General features: G+C 35.5%; 1 protein-coding gene across 1 annotated transcript in view; it reads right to left on the bottom strand.

Annotated features, from left to right (window-relative positions):
- Window positions 1–20,284, bottom strand: part of LOC110446561 (titin-like) — a 210,776-nt gene that overhangs the window by 88,180 nt on the left and 102,312 nt on the right. The window contains exons 28-33 of the mRNA XM_021491768.1: window positions 19,549–19,566; window positions 14,606–14,830; window positions 5,820–5,974; window positions 4,570–4,781; window positions 3,377–3,581; window positions 496–519 (exon numbers count right to left, since the gene is read on the bottom strand). Coding sequence (XP_021347443.1) covers window positions 496–519; window positions 3,377–3,581; window positions 4,570–4,781; window positions 5,820–5,974; window positions 14,606–14,830; window positions 19,549–19,566 — 839 coding nt within the window. The remainder of the gene's footprint in view (window positions 1–495; window positions 520–3,376; window positions 3,582–4,569; window positions 4,782–5,819; window positions 5,975–14,605; window positions 14,831–19,548; window positions 19,567–20,284) is intronic.

Here is a 20,284-nt window from a genome sequence, read left to right as displayed (position 1 = left end):
TCTTATACAAAATAACATTTAAATTGATCAGCAAACATCAATTGTAAAATGTTGAAGTAAAATAAAAAGTACATATAATTGTCAAATAATTAATGAATAAATTAATAATACATGTCATTTTCGATAGGGTTATTTTTCTTCCAATTATTTTTGTTTTCATTTTTAATATGAATAACATTTACTTGAAAAGACAAGAATTGAAATTATTTCGATATTATAAAATAATATGCAAAGCTATAAATGGTTATTTTCGCAATTAAAATGCTGTTTATACAACTCAATTTACAAAATTAGTATGATTTCCATACAGAATAATTATAAATTATAAAAAAGAATTTATGTCAGCAAAGTATACGAAAGATGAATAAAGTATTGACATAGTTACAACGTAGCAGACGGTCACGAAACAATATGGGGGACATATATTTACATAAACATGTGATCGCCGAGGCAGACAAATTAAACGTAAACATGGTGTCAAATTTGCCCTTTTACCTTTGTTTAAAGAGTTGTTCGAGCCTACCCCACCGTAAGCATAAAGAGAAGAAAAGATTGTGAAAGCAAGAGAAAACACAATGTGAAATCGTAAATATGACTGGTGCAGGCGGACATTCAAACTTCTTTTTCCAGAAATTGACAGAAACCTTGTGGATTTATCACTGAATCACATTCATAATTCTTCATGAAAACACAACTATTCTTTTCAAGATTTTACTTTCAAATATAGTTTATGAAATATTTCGAAGTTTTATTAAGTTCGGAAAGAAATGTAATTCCATTTTGAAAGCAACAATTTTAAGAGTAACAAAGCAAATTCATTCTGTAGCTGGAGTTGATTAAATTTGGCCATTAAATGTGATAATATGGTATGTTACATTAATTCTATTTTAGAAATGCTCAATTTTGAAGTGATTTCAAAAGTATTAACATTCATTTCAAAAAAGTTGAATTTTCATGAATTTGAATTCATTATCTTAGAAATCAAATTATTTTAAAATTGTAGATGTTGGTTTATGCACAAAACACGTCATGTGGATCAAATTATTAGTCTTTAGTACTACAACCAATTAATAATAAAATGTAATTGTCTATATATAAAAAGAATAATGTTTTGATAAAAGATTACAAGACCAGATGTAAAGTTGTGCAATCTATCAAAGTCGGTTCTAATACTGACTAATATGAGTGCAAATATCTAACTAGGAACAGTACAAATATCTATCTTGTACGAAAATATCTCTCTAGCAAGTACAAGTATATGTCTAATGTGCAAATGTAATGGGAGAGAAAAAATCAAATGGGGCCGAACCGTGATTCAAACACGGGACCTCTGACCTCTAGCCAGAAGATCCGACCAACTGAGCTTTACTAGTCAACAGAAGTCAACTGACCAAGTCTGTTACACAAATATCTATTTCCAAAGTTATGGTGCAAATATCTGTCCTATGTGTTAGTGTAACAGGCAAAATAAAATTAAAATGGGTCCAAATCGAGATTCCAACCCCGGACCTCTCACCTCTAGACAAATGCCAGAACCAATTAAGCAACCCATGGCCAGTCACCCTACCCAGTTCAGCTACTCAAATATTACAGAGCGAATATCTGAATTCCATATGTTTGTGAAATATCATAAATCTGATAGTAACCTTCACAACGACTATCCCATAAATTATTTTTAGAAAATGTCCTAGACTTGAATGCCCACGAGCACAGTGGTTGATCTATAAATAGCAACAATGACCTTGGGACCCTGAAGTATTTTCATACTTGACTTTTGCATAATGGTAATGGAAGTCGTTGAGTCAAGACAATGAATTGGAATGGACTGACACAGGTGACACTAAAGCCCCCCCCCCAAAAAAAAATGTCAATATAATCAATCGTATAGTACAAATTATACTTGCAGACTGAAGGATTTAGGTCTCTGATGTCAGAAAATTATGTGTGCCCCCATTCACAGCAACATGAAACAAGACAGAGTGTATGTTTCGATCAGATCTGATTACCTCAATGATAGAGGCATTGAAATGTGCTTGATTAGATTAGTTATGAATGAAAATGAAAAAATGCATTTCTTTTGTTTCTCAATCAAGTTGCGAAAACCACAAGATGAGAAATAGAAGTCAATATAATAAAGAAGAAGAATGAAAAATCTTTGAATGAATTTTTGTGTATATTTTACTTTTTTTCCCCTCCACTGCAGAATCTATGTATGTTTGTCAAACAGAAACATAAAATTTGGGGTGTGAAAATGGAGTAAAGCAATAAATGTTATTTGTGTATCGTATAGGACAATCAACAAAGTGATATCAATTTTAATACATAAATGTGCTAATACAAAATAAGGTTGCAAAAATTTAAACATGACAATCAAAATCTGTACTTTACTCATTCACCCCTGAAATTTCATAATGAACTATTATTCCCAAGATTTGAATCAGAGGGTTCAAATGTGTCTTCAGGGAAGAATGCGTTAATAGCAAACTATGATTAAAAAGATGCGATTCCCCCCCCCCCCNAGAAATGACAATTTCACGTTGGTTTTATTATTTTTCTTTAGTGGCTGTCAGTTCACAAGTATCCGCAAAATTAAATTCTAAATGAAATATACATTTCAGTCTCGACAAAATTTATAAATACACAAGGCAAAAATATGTAGCTAGCTTTGTGCCAAATACTTCACATTTAGCCGTGATTTTATTGATGAAATATTTAATTGTTATGTGAAATTATTTCTTACAAAACATTGTGTGCAATGTGAAAATGATTCACATCCCATTTCATGTATGAAGTGTGAACGTTTCTGATACAAAGATTCAGTCATGTTAAAATGATTTCTAACATGACATGATGCGCAATGTGAAAATGATTCACATCAAATTTTAGTACAAGAACAACCAATACCTTCACATAACAACACAATGTAACGTCTTAATGATTTCACAAAATGTGAAAAGGATTTCACATGACATGATTGTGATGTGAAACACTAACATGAATGTGCATTGTGAAAATAGGTTCCCATGGTTATGTGAAAACAAGCTAACACCAAATTATTTCATGCAATAAAAGCAAATATGTATGATGATAATGATGCATCAACATCTATACAAGGAAAGGGGGAATAAATAGGGGTTGTGGGAGGGGAAAAGGAGTTAAAGGGAGAGAGAGGGATTACAACAAAATATCACTATCAATTTTGGTGCAATTTCAACACAAACAGGTGGTCCACCAAACAATAAATCACAAACAAAAGCCATGTTTATAATCTACAAATTTCTACACGTTTACAAAATAAAGCGTAGAAGATTTCTCTCCCATGATATGCTATATAACTATGCTGGTAGGTGGCATTGTCTTATCGACAGGTCCTTACCGGATATACTGTAGAGTACTCGGAGAGTTGGGAGGTCATCACGATGCGGATTTATCATTCCTTTTTGTTGTGCTTTCGGAACCGGGATCGTCAAGGTGATGGTCTTGTGAAATTTACGTCGTCTTGGTTCCACAGTTACGATTGGACTGACGGCCACACGGTTACCAAGTAGCTTGGCAACAAGGTCGGGGCTGATTGGTTGTGCCTGGCGATTGATTGACAGTTTGGAGGCGTTATAGATATGAATTTCCGGGGAATGATTTCAATTTAAAAAGAATTTTTTTCCAAGAGCATTATGCAAATAAGTACAACAGGTATTGAAATCGAACGAACAAAATCAGAAAACAAAACTTCACAGAAAATAAATAACATAGGGTGGCATTTGACGGGCTGATAATGTTGTTGAGTGGGCTATTGTCGACACTAAATAGAGCGCTACCAACACCGAGACAGACCAACACACTTGAAGCAAAAGAAAGAGTAGTGCATATAAACTTAGAAGGTCTTCATTCTATGTATAGTTGCTTTAAAAAATGTCTGTTTCAAACTCCACAAGCCTTACAATAGGCCCGGCTGGCTAAAAATGAAAAGAGAAACAAAACCAGCTGACAAATTATCCTTAGTTTTCATCATTTACATTACCATCAAATTACAAATCAAAAAAAAAAAAGTCTGACAAACTTTGAGGAGTGTGACAATCCACATAACAAAAATGGTAAGAGCGCCACCTTTGCCAACCCTATCATCTTAATAAGAACAACAATTATCTAGAGAACAACAAAAAACTAAAACTTTGCATTAAAGAAGTCATAAACTAAAAAGAAGGAGATAGAAAAAAGGAGAGAGAGAGATAGAGAGAAAGAAAAGAAATGTACATATGAATTCGAAAAAAAATACAAATTACAAATAATATTTATATTAAAAATGTCTGATACGAAAATTTTGTTTTTACTTAAAAGTTCTATAGCATTACAAAATCACTCAATTCACAACTGATATTTGATAGTCCAGTGTAATTAACTGATCAAAATATAACATTCGATAATTTCATTAAGAATGAAACAGTAATGAAATACAAGGTTTACAAGTAAAACAAACTCAAAACGTTTTGCTGAAGCTGTAGCCATGACAATGGATGGAGGGCAGAAGTACCAGGATGTTTGGATTTAAGAAGCCTACACCAGGGTACCTACCTGTAAGCCAACACGAATTTTCTTCGTGAGAGCGCCCTCAGGGAAAACTGCTTGAACCTGAGGCACGACAGTGGAACTGATTACTCCGCCTTCTTCTCCTACGGACTGTCGTTCCTCCCGAACCCTTGTCACCAGTGCGAAGTAGCGTGGGAAGTCGTCAGTCAGGATACGTGTGATGCGCTTGTTAGCCAAGTCATCCTCATGTTCTAAGTCTGAAAGAAATTCACCATAAGGTACAACTTTACAAGAACTAGCAGATGTCTGTAAGACATAAATGCCCCTGCTCATAGATGTGACGGGACGGACATGGGCAACACTATATGCCCCCCCCATTTTATGGCGGGGGCATCATTAAATAAACTTACCACTATCAATGCATAAGCACTCTAGGAGTCGCAATAATATCCTTTGCCAAAAATTCTAAACAAATAACATACATGAATAATTTAATTCTGTTAACCGATCTTTGAAATACCCTCTAATTCTTTTTATTTCAGCCTTGTAACAAATAACAGCAAAATATTTGTTGTCCCTTTTTTTTTAAGTCCTGCCAGCTATGTTTTGAAGGGGCCATTACAAAAATCCCCAATACGACCCTGCAGTTGTTAGCAATGGCCAAATACACTGTATTAATAATTTGATCGAAATCGGTGAGGCCAGAAAATGGTGGCCATTTTATCCAATGAGAAAACAGAAGTTGCAGTAGTGTTTGCAATGCCTACGCACAAAATTATTTTGTGGTTAAAAATATTTTTCTATCTTCATTTCAACGAGATGCTAGCATCTCTTTGAAATAAAGATAGAAAAATATTTTTCCTACAGACACAATCAACACTTTCCCTGAACACAGGTCAGCCATATAAACATTTCCATTTCACAGCGATGAATTTCAAAGTGCTCCATCCCCCTCGTACCTCCTAAACTTCCTACAGCAAACAGTCTCAGTTGGGTTGTAAGAAGACTAAGTCAGGGTTCAAACTAGCAACCCATGACTGGAAAACCATGCAGGGCCTCTTTCGCCTATCCGGTTCAACTGCGTGGTTTGCCTGTTTTTAAATGTAACATTTTCGGGTATAAATCCCGGCTGACCTGCAAATGTTCATGCAGGCCTTGCAAAGGCTTGTCTGAAAGCACCATCAGATTACTGGGTCCGACCTTTTTTCGTTTGGATCGCAATAAATAAATCCGGCCAAAATACCCCCTTAGATTTAGTCATCCGAGTTATCTCCCTTAGAAGCATATGACCCTACCTTCCAGACTCTCATTCAGCGCCTTGTTGACAGCATCATCTGTTGCTAGGATCGGGTGCTCCTCCCATTTCTCGCCGTTGTCACTCCTCAGAATCTTGATCTCACGTTCCTTTCCTCTCAGTGAAGCGAAGTGGGGGATCTCAATCACAATGCGGCTAAAATGCAGAATCAAATATCCATTTTAAAATTTTACAAGTAAAACAAGTACAGAAGCAAGAACATTAATATTCATACAGGCATTTGACTCGTACACCCCTACATATTCAAACTGGACTTGCCCTGTCTATGAGTTGGTAAGGTTCAAATGTGACTTTAGGGAAGAATGGGTTAAAGCTGGGACGATGTTCTCGTTAAAAGTATTGTTGCCAGCAACTTTTAGTTGGCTACATGATGGAAAATAAACTGCTATGAATATGTGCACAACAACATATCATACCGTGTAGTATCATTATACTTTCTTGTGTATTGTGTCAAAATGTTTTGTTTGCCTGTATCACGATACACTAAGGGTACTGAAATTTTCTTTTCAAACTTAAAGAGTTTACTTATTGTTTTGAAATCCTTCAGTAATTCAATGTGCAGTCATACCCAAAAGTACTAAAAGTCATACATAAATATATTTAGCATTCAGAATGCAGTCGACCTTTTGAGCATATATAATGATAATAATAATTTGAGGTTCTTATAAATATACTACTTTATCACAACCTAGTTCGTAGGTCATCTAAAGCGGTTCACAAATTATTATCCATGTTTATAGGGCCTTTGCAACCAGCCAATACCTTTCTCAACTCCCGGGGGAGCATACAGCCGGAGCTGCCATTTTGGTGCTAACAGCTAGCATTCAACAATTCTAGCACTGCCCAACCACGTACTCATTTGCAGCTGAGTAGACTGGAACAAGCGGTGTAAAGTATCTTGCTCAAAGATACAACACAGTGCCGTGCCGTGACTCGAACCCGCAGCCCTAGCCATTAACATTAAACCAGCTACCTTTGAAAATCAACAACCTGATTTAAAAGTAAGTGCAAACCCTGTTGGATTATGTAAGAACCATTACAAAATTGTAGTCATTTTACACCTTTTCTGTCACAAAACCTGTGGACTTATTACAGATTAAATCCGTTAATTTTTCCACAATTTTTACTAGATACATTTAACAAAGGTAAAACGTTATTTCCAGAATCAGTTAACAAATTTGACTCTTTGTGCCAATCAGCTCATTTCAAGAAAGGTCCTTCATTTGTAAAATCTATTCAACAAGAGGGGGGTGGGCTTAATGCTGAGTGTGGGCTTATCAATGGTCATTTACGGTATACTTAATTGTCACCACACTTAAAACTTGTGAGCTACATTGTTATTTACACAGAGAGACGGATCAGTCGTGAAAGTTTGTAGTGCAGAAAGGTTAATACTACAAGATGATGCATCACAAATCTTTACATCACCATAGCAACAGTATCCCCAAGGCTATGAAATCGTCAATTTATCTCCAATGACATCATTAAGAGAAGCTGCTTTTAAAGGTAAAAAAAGATTTTAAAAATGACTATTTTGACAAGGAAAAACATTCACCACCAGTTTTTGTCAGACTGAACAAGTCTGGACAATTTTCAGATAATCTAGCACTAACAATTCCTTGTTTGATAACATGCCAAATTCTATATTCATAATCTAGAGAAAAAAAACACCTGGGTTTTTAACATGCCATACTTTTTATTCATAGATAGTGACTTTGGTCTGGCTAAAATTGTCCTTGTAGGCAGCGAATTGAATTATTCAAATGTATTCTGACCTAAAATGACTCACTTCAATCATCATTGCAGAATTATGTCACTTTATGAGGTTACAAATACTATCGCTCCTTTTTCATTACCTATCACACAGTGTCACAGACACCCATGCATAAAGATAAATATTTAAATTAAACTGTTTTTCACAAATACCCACTAACACTGTTTCACCATACCACTATTCCAAATGTCCACTTAAACCTAAACTACCCTATACCCCATTCTTATTACCCCCTAACCCTATTTTACCATTCCTCTTTCCGAAATACCCCTATAAACCCTACTTTATTTGTGTCTTTTCATTAATTATTCAAACTACAATAAAACCTCAAAAAAAAATTGTTCATCATTCCATTTGCCACCTAAGTTACCCCTCAATTTCCTAAGAATTCCTTTATAACATGTTTCCTCAATTTATCCCCAAACCCCTTTATAATGCCATAATTTCTCCGGACAAATAGTGGCAGAATAACAAGGTTTCAATGTATAGTCGCTAGGTATATGCATGGGAAAAAGTTTCAAAAGCTGTTTTTGGCCATGGTATGGAGACCCTTAAACCCTTACATTGGTATGGGGATCGCTAAACCCTTACATTGGTATGCGGATCCTTAAACCATTACATTGGTACGGGGATCCTTACACCCTTACATTAGTACGGGGATCCTTAAACCATTACATTGGTAAGGGGATCGCTAAACCCTTACATCGGTACGGGGATCCTTAAACCCTTACATTGGTACGGGGATCCTTAAACCCTTACATTGGTACGGGGATCGTTAAACCCTTACATTGGTACGGGGATCGCTAAACCCTTACATTGGTATGGGGATCCTTAAACCATTACATTGGTATGGGGATCCTTAAACCATTACATTGGTACGGGGATCCTTAAACCCTTACATTAGTACGGGGATCCTTAAAACCTCACATCCAACAACTTAATTTTCCAAACAATATATTATGATATTTGTAATATGATTCATCAGTTTGGCATGAATAATAAATATGCTGTTTGTTCTGAACACAAACAGTAATTTTTAAACGTTATTTCGGGAGCTTTCGACAACATCTGTTTCCTTTGACCCTCACTTGACTTGTGTGACACAAGTAATGAAGTATCCTTGTGCATGTGCAGTATTTACGGGGTGTGCTTATGATGTGAATAAATGTGTATATATGATGTGTATACATGTGTGTATGTGAGATAACTATGTTAGTCAGCCTCCGCATCTGGATGGCATCAGTCACTGGCCAACACCCTACCCTGTACAATCATACCTTTGTCTCCCCATGACACAACAACCAGACATATACACCCCAGCTAGGCACACTATGACACAGCACAATACCTATATAAAAACGTAGTCCCTCCTGAAATTCCAAATCTCTTTGGTCTTTTTCTATTTTTTTTAATAACCTGTCTCCCGTGGTGAGCCCCTCTAACCAAATAGATAATCACCTTCTGATCAGCCCAGCTGGTTTTGATGACCCCCAGGAAGACTGCCTGGTCCACCCCCTATCTCTTCCCTTCACTCCAAATTCATTAGCACACAACAGCCTGCCTCTCCTTTCCCTAATTTCATTAATACAAGCAGTCTACCCCACACTAGTCCCATGGAAACTTTGAAGGTACTTACATTCACTTTTGATACACAAGTATTACATTAATTTTTGGATACCAAAGTTAAACACATTGCTGAAACAAATTGTTGTAAATGGCTGTCTGTTATACAGTGGTCCATTATAAATAGGTACCTGTATAACAGAGGTAACCTAATACACAGGTTTCTAGTGGATAGAGGTGTGCGGTATACAAAGGTAACCTTCATTGAAAGGTATTCACTACATAGGAATTGTCGTTGTAAACAGGTTTTTATTATCGAGATAGCTTAATATCTGTTATATACAGGTAACCTAATACACAGGTTTCTAGTTGACAGAAGTGGCCATTATAAACAGGTGTGTGGTATACGAAGGTAACCTTCATTGAAAGGTATCTTGTGTATAGTATTGGTCGTTATAAACAGGTTTTTATTATTGAGATGGTTTAATATCTGTTATATACAGGTAACCTTTATAGACAGGTATCCAACATAAAGATGGTCATTTTAGAAAGGTTTTCTGTTATAAGCACATAATAGTTTTGGACATTTGTTATATATGCAAATGATCATTATAAATAGGTACTTGTCACACAAGTTACCTTTATAGACAGATATTGGTCACACACAGGTTACATTTAGACAGGTATGTGTAATACACAATCTTCATAGTCAGGTTTTTGTCATATACAGGTGACCATTTTAGACAGATATTTGCTTTAAACATGACCTCCATGGCAGGTATCACCTGTGTTCAGTGTTTCTGACACCTATAAACATGGTATTGAATTACACAACATCTATTACAAGGTCCACATGTATGTCAGAATATGCAATTGATCTGTAACCTGAAATGTCAACCCATTTCCTGTTATGACAGAAAACAAGCCAGATGGATTGTGAAGTAGGTCAATTATCAGGGATATGTTTCGTCTACCTTAAAGTGCATCTCAAGAGTTGGGCGGCAAAGTCAGTAAGATTTTAGACATGACACATCGAAGCTTGCTCTTCGTTTACATAACTTGGAGATAGCTTCAGCCTTAATCACTGTATTTAAATTTTTTCGAAACCAAGAAGATTGGTCATTCTCACACTCTGAAAATTATCGTACAATTTGATACTACTACTTAAAAAGATTTTCAGTTTAGTCTTTCAAATTTTGACAGGGGGCCTACAGACTGGGAAAGAGAAACATATCATACAGTTCTGAACTAGTATTTTACATCAAAGGGGTTGTTTTTCTCAATACATTTTTCACATTTTCTAGGGGGGGGGGGCTGTAAAAAAGCTGTGTTTAACCTCAGGTTTTCTTTGTCCAATGAATGGATAATGATTTCCGTCGAAAGAAAATAATATTTCTCTGATTTTTCAATTGCAAGAAATACTACGATAAATTTTGATAAAATTTGAAGGTTGTTGTGTAATTTCACTATAACATGCAAAGATTTTTTACAGAACTACAGATTAGTTGAAATCCACACCGCTTAACAGTTATCTGATGGGTGTTAGTTCATTTGTGTGTCGCATAAGTGTCTCCCACAAGTGTCTCGTTTCCTACCAACCTTCACTGTCAATGCTAACACAGGAAGTGGAACTGGTTTTCCTTCACTACTGATAACCCTGGGCCATAAAGTATGAAAGTCTGACAGAAAAGTGCATATAATTACAGTATTTCTTCCAAAGTATGCCCCTTAATGAATTAAAATTTAAATAACATGTTGAAACTCCCTTAAATGGACGAAATGGCTATATAGTTCACTAAAATATATGTCATGTTTAGCTTTCTGCATCAACATACTGATTTTTTTTTCAATAGGTGTTTCTGAACTTTGTATTTCAAATAATATCTTGCATTGTTGAACTTGGGTTATGTTCAAATTGCATACAGGCAGAATTTCTTTTGATTCATTACTTTTCATTTTTATTTATGCCATAAAAGCGTTGTAAATGTGAAACTAAAACAGCTATTTGATTGGGAGAGTCGATATACCTGAAGGAAAGTGATATGCAACAGGATTTTTTTTCTTCAAAAGGAACGATTTATATTTGTAACTGGCTTTTGAAACATGATTATGTATCCTTGGGCTAGTTTGAATAAGCAGTAAAGATTTGATACAGCTTTTCTAGTCTGTAAAATGTATCTTTATGTAACAGGCTCCATTTCTTCAACAAGCGAAAACTTAAACATTTTATTTTTCACATATTTTTATTTAATTATTTTCTTCTTTTCGAAATACACAAATTCTTCTTATGTCTTATTTTTTTCATTCATGACATCATTTACATAATTACGATTGATGCATTGTTTTGAAAAATTATTTATTCTTTTTTGTATTCATCTGGTTTATTTTTTCAGGTGGCTTCTTTTCAATTTATCTAATAATAATTTACAATTGCTATAAATGAGATCCCCATGCTATGGTCTTTTAATGTCTTTTTCGGGATAGACTCAGAATGAAACAAAGACTAATAGAATCGACTAAAGCAAGTCTATCACAGGTGAGGCATGGCAGTGCATACATTACTGGCCGGCACTAAAGGTCATCCTTGGTCGCACATCAGGAGAGATGACCCCGCATACATTAACACACAGTAAAGTACTTGCTGAACTTCTGAATACATGTATTACTCCTCTGTTGACATAGCTAAATCATCGTCCAGATAATGCTTGCAGGTATGGAACGGGTCATAAAAGCACTGTTAGTTTAATGTATTAGCATATATGTTTTTTTTACAATGAATTACTTTATGAATTATGAAATTAATTTCAATGTTATCTTTTTCTGCAAATGACCACAAAATTGCATGTCAAAAGTGTGGAATTTAATCAGAATCTTTCAACATGAAATCCATTTTTCCATTACTTTCGTAAATACAAACTTTTTCTTTATCCCAGCTAACCAAACTTTACTCCACAAACCAATGATGTAACAAATTCTACTGTATTAACCCAGCTAAATACAGCTTACTCCAACCTATCAAAGATTATCCCAGCCAACTTGAGATGGGGAAAAATCTGTCCCTTGTATAAATTGACATTAATATCCCTTTTTCTATTTTCAACTTTTTTGCCCATTAAAATTATTGGATGGTGAACTGTTTCATGGACAGTATACATCTGTATTTGTGTGTTAAGACATTGAATTATGACATCCCTGTGTTGATCGTCATATATGAGAAAAGATTTGGGAGACTGCATGCGCATCGGATGGCTGGTGGCTCATAAGTTAGCACACTTGCTTTTGAACAAAATGGTTTCCCTGATGGAATGTGAAAAGGCATTGGGTCTTATCCCTGACCAAAAGGTATAGGGACCCCTAGGCCTGCCACTTTGGTTTTCTTATGGAATTCTGGTTTCCCCTGGGGGAATACATTCTAATTTATCTATGATAATTTAATTAACTTGACTTATTATTTAAAAAACAAACAGTGATTTCCTGGCTAAATTTCGTTTTGTGGAAGACCTGTTTGGGCTGTAGCCCACACACAAGTTGAAATATATTCTTTCAAATGAAACATATTCTTTCCACCAGTTAACCAGAGTGAAACATATTCGACAGATCAGTCAATGAGCTGTGAAATATATTCCACTTCCACACCCCAGATTAGGTCTACTCTGAACATCAGTTGGGCCCTCACAGCCACGACAGTTGACATTCTGTGTAATGACAAGTGTTGTAACACTGATACACATAATAACAGGCCATTACCATGGTCCCTTATGTCATTAATGTAAAACTCTCCACAGCCAGAATCACTGATAACCTTCTGACAAACAGCAGTAGGTGACCTACACTGTCTGCTGTAAAAAAAAAGAAAAAAAGTCTGGGGTTCAGAAACAATCAATCAAATCTAATTTCTACATGCAATTTATCCTGATCTACGTGTGTTGAGATACTGTGGGGACAAAGACAGGCTAACACCTGATGATAAACGACCTCTTTTGGTTAACCTTGATGACGCAAATTCTCCCATTTATCAATAAGTGTAGATAATTCTGTCATGTCTGCTTTTTTCCCTATTTGAGAATACCTGCCCCCTCCCAGATCTGATCCAAAAAATCTATCTTACAAAATACTGTGTCCTTTCTTCCAAATGAACACAAACTATTTCTTTCCATTTATCTTTATTTTAAATCAAACCTCTCCCATGTGCCTTACAAATTCTCTTTTGAACAAAACATTCGATCCCCCACCCTATCTCTTTTTTTCCCACTTTAGACTTTAGACCAAGTTTTACCCTTCACCTCCCTCTCCCTTCCATCTTCTCTTCCTACTTTTGACCTTAATCAACTCCCTCCCCATCTTCCCAACTCCTCTGTCTCCCTACTTTTGACCTTCACCTACTCCCCTTTTTGACCTATACCATCCAAAGACAACCCAAATCCCCAAAGACAGCACATCATCCCCCTTCACCACATATGAACACAGATGGCCAGGTGGACAGGACTGCTAATGAAAACCAGAACACATCTGTTTTGTTTGCAGCAGATTTTCGTCTTGACTTTACATGTGTAATACTAACACCCGAGCCGGTATGTAAACAAATGGCTGACTGACCCTAATCCTTGTAACCATAGCTACAAATGATTCCTCCCTTAAAAATAACATTTAAATCCTGGTAAAATCAATCTGGTACATTAATCTTCTTTGTTGCATGTCACTTTTTAAACTCTTTCAACCTATCACTAATAGGTTAACTGTTGAATCTGACTACTCTTGCTTCCAATAATCCTGTCTATTATGATCCCTTATTATTATTCCAATAGACCTGTGTTATCTGATGCTTATGCTCCAAACAAACCTGTGTAATCTAACTCAAGATTGTCTACACAGACCTGTCCAATGTGACATGACATTCTCTCAACAAACCTGTCTAATCTGACATCAATAAGCATAATTCTATCAATATTGATTTATTTCAATATCAAAACCACTTAACCAGATTATGAAAACCTGTATATTACGACATCTTGTCTATAGGTTTATCTGACTGGTCATTTTGCATGAGCTTTTGTGGAGGTCTTTTGAGGACAGGTTGCACTGCATGTATTTCTATGAAAAATGGTCTACAGCATATTGTTGGGATCAGGGGTCGGATTAAAGAGGTTTGTTAAAATGTTGTTTAATCTATTGAACTTTGAAGCCACGTTGGTAGCCACAGGCTCCAAGTGAAAAAATGTGTACAATTTAACCTGTCTTAACTGACAGCTATCTTACTTAGAAGAACCTGTCTAAACTAGACATTACTATCAGTTTCACTGAATAAATTTTGAGCTATGTTGAATGTTGTTGTATCCAAAACAGGTCTGTTTTGTAAGGAATATATGTTGCTTTAGTTGTCAATTTAGACAAGTTTCTTTGTAAGTTAAAGTAAATGTAACGTTACTCACCCTAGGAACTTGGTAGCTACTGGTCCCATCTCAAGGATCCTGGCAGCGAGGGCCTCACCCTCGTTGATGGGGAGGGGGTGCATCAGTTTTTCCTTCTTGATCAGGCGACAGGTAACGCGGGTGGGCATGGAGGCTTTTCTAGGGGGGATGATGATCCGGACCCCAGAGTGTCGACGCCCCCTCATGGCGCCCCCACGGGCGTCCACCATGAAGCTGATGAGGAAACTGTTGGTGACAAGAACCATGGCGAAATATTAGTGAAAAGGTTAACAAAAAAATAGGACTTTGCCTCCAAAATGCTGGAAAAGAAATGGGGAAAACACTTTTGGGTATCTCTGCTAGTTTAAATCCGAATAAGAAAGAATCTATCTTAGCTCGAAAATTCCTTCGATAGGTCGGTTCTGGAATTGGCAGTCAGTACTTTTTCCTCTTTGCAAGATTGAAAACTTTTCCTTGGAAATATCAATTCAAAGCATTTCTGGGGGTAAAACGATATGCCTTCATATGATCCATAGAATTCAGCCTGCTACAGATGGCAAGATAGCTGGTCCGACTCAGATCAGAGAAGCCATGTTTATATCTACTGGAGAGTGTATCTGTGGTTTGGGTGGGGTAAAAACAGGCGGGGAGGAGTTATAATCAAAACACAGGGGCCAAACATGCAAGGTTAGAGTCAGCAAACCTCATGTCTTAGTTGTGGATGTATCGAATTTCCTTCTTCAGGGACGTAGAAACTTTTCCCCACTCAGAATCTTGATATAGAATCGGGTATATCTTCTCTCCCAGTGAATCTAACAGGCTGAGGAACTCCGAAAAATACAACACATCAATGTCTCAACGCTGAGACTCCACTGCAGTGAACATTCCTCCAAGGGTCTGTTATCTCCACTAAGAATTTGAAAATATCAAGATCCAGTTCGGGAGGCTCAAGCAGGCTTCACTGACAGACACACACACACATACGCTCTGGGCAGCAATGTACAGATGCTAAATGTGTACACCACTGTTTGTATATGTAGACCACTGGCTTTATCTATGTATAGGGCTCACAGCTCCCTAGGGGCTTACTCCCCAAACAGCTACTTGACTCCCTATCAGCTCCCGCTCCAGTATTACCAGCTGGGTTGTCTGGAACCCTAGAAACTTGAGCAACAGGGCACTCCAGTTCTGATTTCACAAACAAATCTACTGAAGATTTCCTTTCTCTTCAAATCAAGTCTCTTTACAGTGAATATAATTTAACAGTGAACGCAATAGACTACACAGGTGAGTCAGCCACTTCCGTGAATTGTACCGTAGATATTTTCTGACAGCTTGGCAGAAGACTCTGCCTAGTTGTGCAGTTTTTGTTCCACAAACTACACTTCAAATCCAACTGCAAGTAATTTCTCAAAATACCAGAAAAGTGCTGCAAAGCACTGTAGACTTTTCAACACAATCCCATGGGTCAGGCCAGCTATTTCACCAGCAAGACTGGTGTGTGTAAATTTCTGACAAGGCCGCCTTCAACATACACAACACATGTACATTATATACACACACACACAGGTAGAGATTTAGGTCATAGGTCATCAATACTTTGGGGTTTAAAACCACAGAAAACATTTCTATTTTATCAGGTAAGTCTGACCTTTACTTGAGAGTTTGTTACAAAGCATGCGCAGACAGGTAAAAACCCTGTGAAAAAAACCAGGAAACACCTGTACAGCTACCTGTAATAACATTATAAAGGTGCTAGATAAAAGGAGCCATGGGGGGAGGNTGTGTTTTCCCCATACATATTGCATTTCGGTAGCACACACATTCAAGTATAATTTTCTGTGATACTAACATAAAAAAACTTCTCCTATAGGTTAAATTATAGTAGCATATATTAGATCAAGACTATTGGGCTTATCCCAGATCTCACGAGACACTTTAATGTGTGTATAGTCAAGTGTAAAGTTCATCACGATGTTAATGTGCTTGTTTTATCTTCAGACTATTAAATGTGTATAACACAAACAAAGCAAACCAACTTTATCCAACCCAGACGTGAACAAAACCAAATTACCACACAGTAGCTGATTTTAAATATTTTTGTTGCAAACAAATTGAAAAATTTCACATAAAGTTTAAAACAGACAAAGTATAAAAGAGCATTCCTTTTATATATCTGATCATTTTTTTTCAACATTACATGTAATATTTCTTATGATATTTTATTTTTTTATAATTTATTTTTTCCAGGTAAAATGTGACAAATTCATGCAACTGCAGATTTTTTTGATTTTTCTTAAATGATAATTTGTTTTCTCTTAAATATCCATTTTTTCTTCTCTTTATTTCTCCTTGTTTCTTCTTCTATTGATAACATTTTCTATTTTTTTTTTTTACTAAATTAAATCACCAAGTAAATATATATATATATATATATATCACTGTTCTTATTGCAATAATTTGTGACATTTCCAGTTAAAAATTTCCAAACGATAATGACAGTTACAGTTACCTAAACTTATGACAGTGCCATAGTGAGATGACACTAACTTAATGTAATGACAGCGAACACCTTTCCATGATGGGACAAGATATAATCCAACCCTCGACATATTTGTCTTCTGGCGATTTACTAAATTGACCTTATCAACATTTATTACACCTAATTTCTCTGTGCATACATGTTAGGACAGTCACCAACCACAGACAATATCAAATTTAATTACATAATGTCTGCCCTGCCTTTAAGTCCAGACAACATGGTTATCGTAAGGGGGAAATATGTTGACAAACGGCTTAACTTACCAATTTTAGTTTACAAATTGTTGACATGTTTTAAACATGTTAAATAACTCTACCTTGGTACATATGAGATTAGAAAAAGTTGTTATCGCAAAAAGGGAAAAGTTATTAAAGAAATATTACATTTCATATGATTTATTAAAATATATGAAAGCTGTGTGTTAAATTTGTCAATATTAATAGGAAATACAGATATCATATTTTTTTTTATTTTTTTTTAAATATTTTCTTGTTAAACATGAATAAAATCAAAGAAGATTGAGAGACTTAAGTCAACTTGAAATTATTGTAATTGTGTAATGCTCAAAACTAATAATAAATTTTGAAAAACACAAAAAAAGAAGAAAATAATGACAAGAGATACTGTACAAAATTAAGGAGAACAATATCAAAGAGGAAATAGTGGCATGCCATCAAAATGAATACAACATACAGTATACTGATAACGCGCTAATGCTATACTGATCATATACTGATTTCATGCTAATTACACGCTGATCACATATGTATGTGACAGCAAGACCACAATACTTCTAAATAAGGTAATCTAACACTTTTTTTTCTCTACAACACATGATTAATAATTATAAGATATTTAATTTACTGATTGGTAATTATACTGCCATGCAAATAAGCTGTACAAAATAACGGCTCTAAAATCATGTACCCATAATACATGTATGGAGAACAAACGATTATTCATAGTTTCATCCCCTTTCTACTGCATAACTCATACATGAAAGTCACTATACCTGATACAGTCATAATATAACTCCGCATTCTTGCATACGTAATTAGTCAAAATAAATTGAAGTGCAGCATTTGTCATACCTAAGTATCATTACTTTTGCATACATAAATAGCTACTAATATGCCCCACCTTTTTTGCATATATAATGAGCCATTATTATGCTCCGCCTTTTTGCATATTTAATCAGCCACCATTATGCTCCACCTTTTTTGCATATATAATGAGCCATTATTATGCTCCGCCTTTTTGCATATTTAATCAGCTACCATTATGCTCCACCTTTTTTGCATACATAATGAGCCATTATCATGCCCCGCCTTTTCAAATATTTAATCAGCCACCATTATGCTCCGCCATTTTGCTCACTATTTATTTGTCAATTTGCATAAAAGTGCATCAATTAATGTATCTCATTACCAGATAATGGTCTAGCTTTTTGTCTAACAAAACGTCACCACTATGTTTCCTATTTAATTTTATGTTCTTGATCACCTGTGGTCAATTTGCTCTTTAATTTCACCTATATAACTGTTCACAATAAAAAATCTTTCGTTCCTTACAAAGTATCATGGGGTGATATCAATTTTCAATAATCAATAATCAAAGTATCCACGTGGAGGGAACAACATGGCTTGATTTTCAATGCTGAGGTATTTGTGTGGTGTAAAATGTCAATACACTATTAATACTTGTAGTACCAATGACCTTGACCTTTCGACCTCATGACCAGATAACAATCCCAAACAAGCAAGTAATGCATGGATTTTCAGTTTGATCAGCAGCCCACAGGAACTCTGGTTTTTAATCAAATATCTATGGTAAAAGATCTTGACATTTGACCTTGTGACCTTGAAAACAATTCCAAGCAAGCGCTCATGTAGAGGCAGCACTATACAAAAACATGCTGCTCCGCCCTTATGCATATCTAGTTAGTCATCATTATGCTCCGCCCCTTTCGCATGCCTAATTAGTCACCATTTCCGCAGTCCTGCCTTTATATCAATCCTTTGAAGTGCACTTATACATTATATAAAATTTAGCGGTATTGATGGTTATTTTTGATGCCAGCCAGCATAAAATTACTATACTTGCTCTATCCTACCATAGAAGCAATGCCTGTATATTTATGCAAATTATATATGCTAATTACTTCTGCTAATTATATATGCTGATTGTATGCATGAGGTGAATTTACACCAGCCAGTGAGGGTTGTCTTAGCAACCGGCATTCTGTCCACCCAATCAGTGCTTGTTACTATAGTGCAAGTTATCTCCCTTTGACAGCCGCAGTACATAAACTAAGGTACAAATGTTACATTGTAAAACAAATTAAGAGAAAAAAACATAAAACAGTGTTAAGGAGAACAATACACAGTGATTCTAGCATCTAGATGTATAGAATCAGCTTTACCTTTTCCATTTCAGTTTGCTGTGTAAAAAAAGACATAATTATAAACAGGTTTTATAACTATATTTAAATATATTCACTGTAGATTTTCTGCAGTTTTTCTCTCTCTCAATGTTTTCTTTCTTAATCTTACCAACAGATAAATAATATTTCATTCAAAATCAACCTGACTGATTTATTCTACATCTCCAGGATGAGTTAGTTATCAAAGTATTGAACAAGAGGTCTCATGGTGTCTGTTAGCTCATCTTTTATCAATTTTATAAATTACTTCTTGAAAATAATCTTTACTCAGGGTTTGACACATAAAAATAGTTACTGCAATACGATTTCAACTTGCTTTACCGAGATAATCAACTGTTATAATAAACAGTACACACTCATTTCGGTCTGTAAACTCATTCACCCCTGAAGACACATTTGAACTATTCCAATTCAAAAATTGGAATAGTTCATTATGAAACTTCAGGGGTGAATGAGTTAAATAACACAAATAACAGATCTTTTAACCAATTCACCCCTAAAATCACATTTAAACTTTACCAGATTAAAGACTGGGCAAGTCCAGTTTAAATACGTAGGGGTGAAAGTGTTAAAGGACTTTGTCTGAGCATGTGTAATCAAAAGTTTTTGTACAATTTACATAACCACATCATGCATTCGTGCTGTTAGTATTTAATTTTGAAAATATAAATTTTACAACTGAGTTAGTTTAATGAATAACCGACAAAACCAATCA

This window comes from Mizuhopecten yessoensis, unplaced genomic scaffold (genome assembly GCF_002113885.1).
Source record: "Mizuhopecten yessoensis strain PY_sf001 unplaced genomic scaffold, ASM211388v2 scaffold357, whole genome shotgun sequence".
In the NCBI taxonomy this organism is placed as follows: Eukaryota; Metazoa; Mollusca; class Bivalvia; order Pectinida; family Pectinidae; genus Mizuhopecten; species Mizuhopecten yessoensis.
Note: the sequence above shows the minus strand (reverse complement) of the source record. Positions and strands in the feature narration are given on the sequence as shown.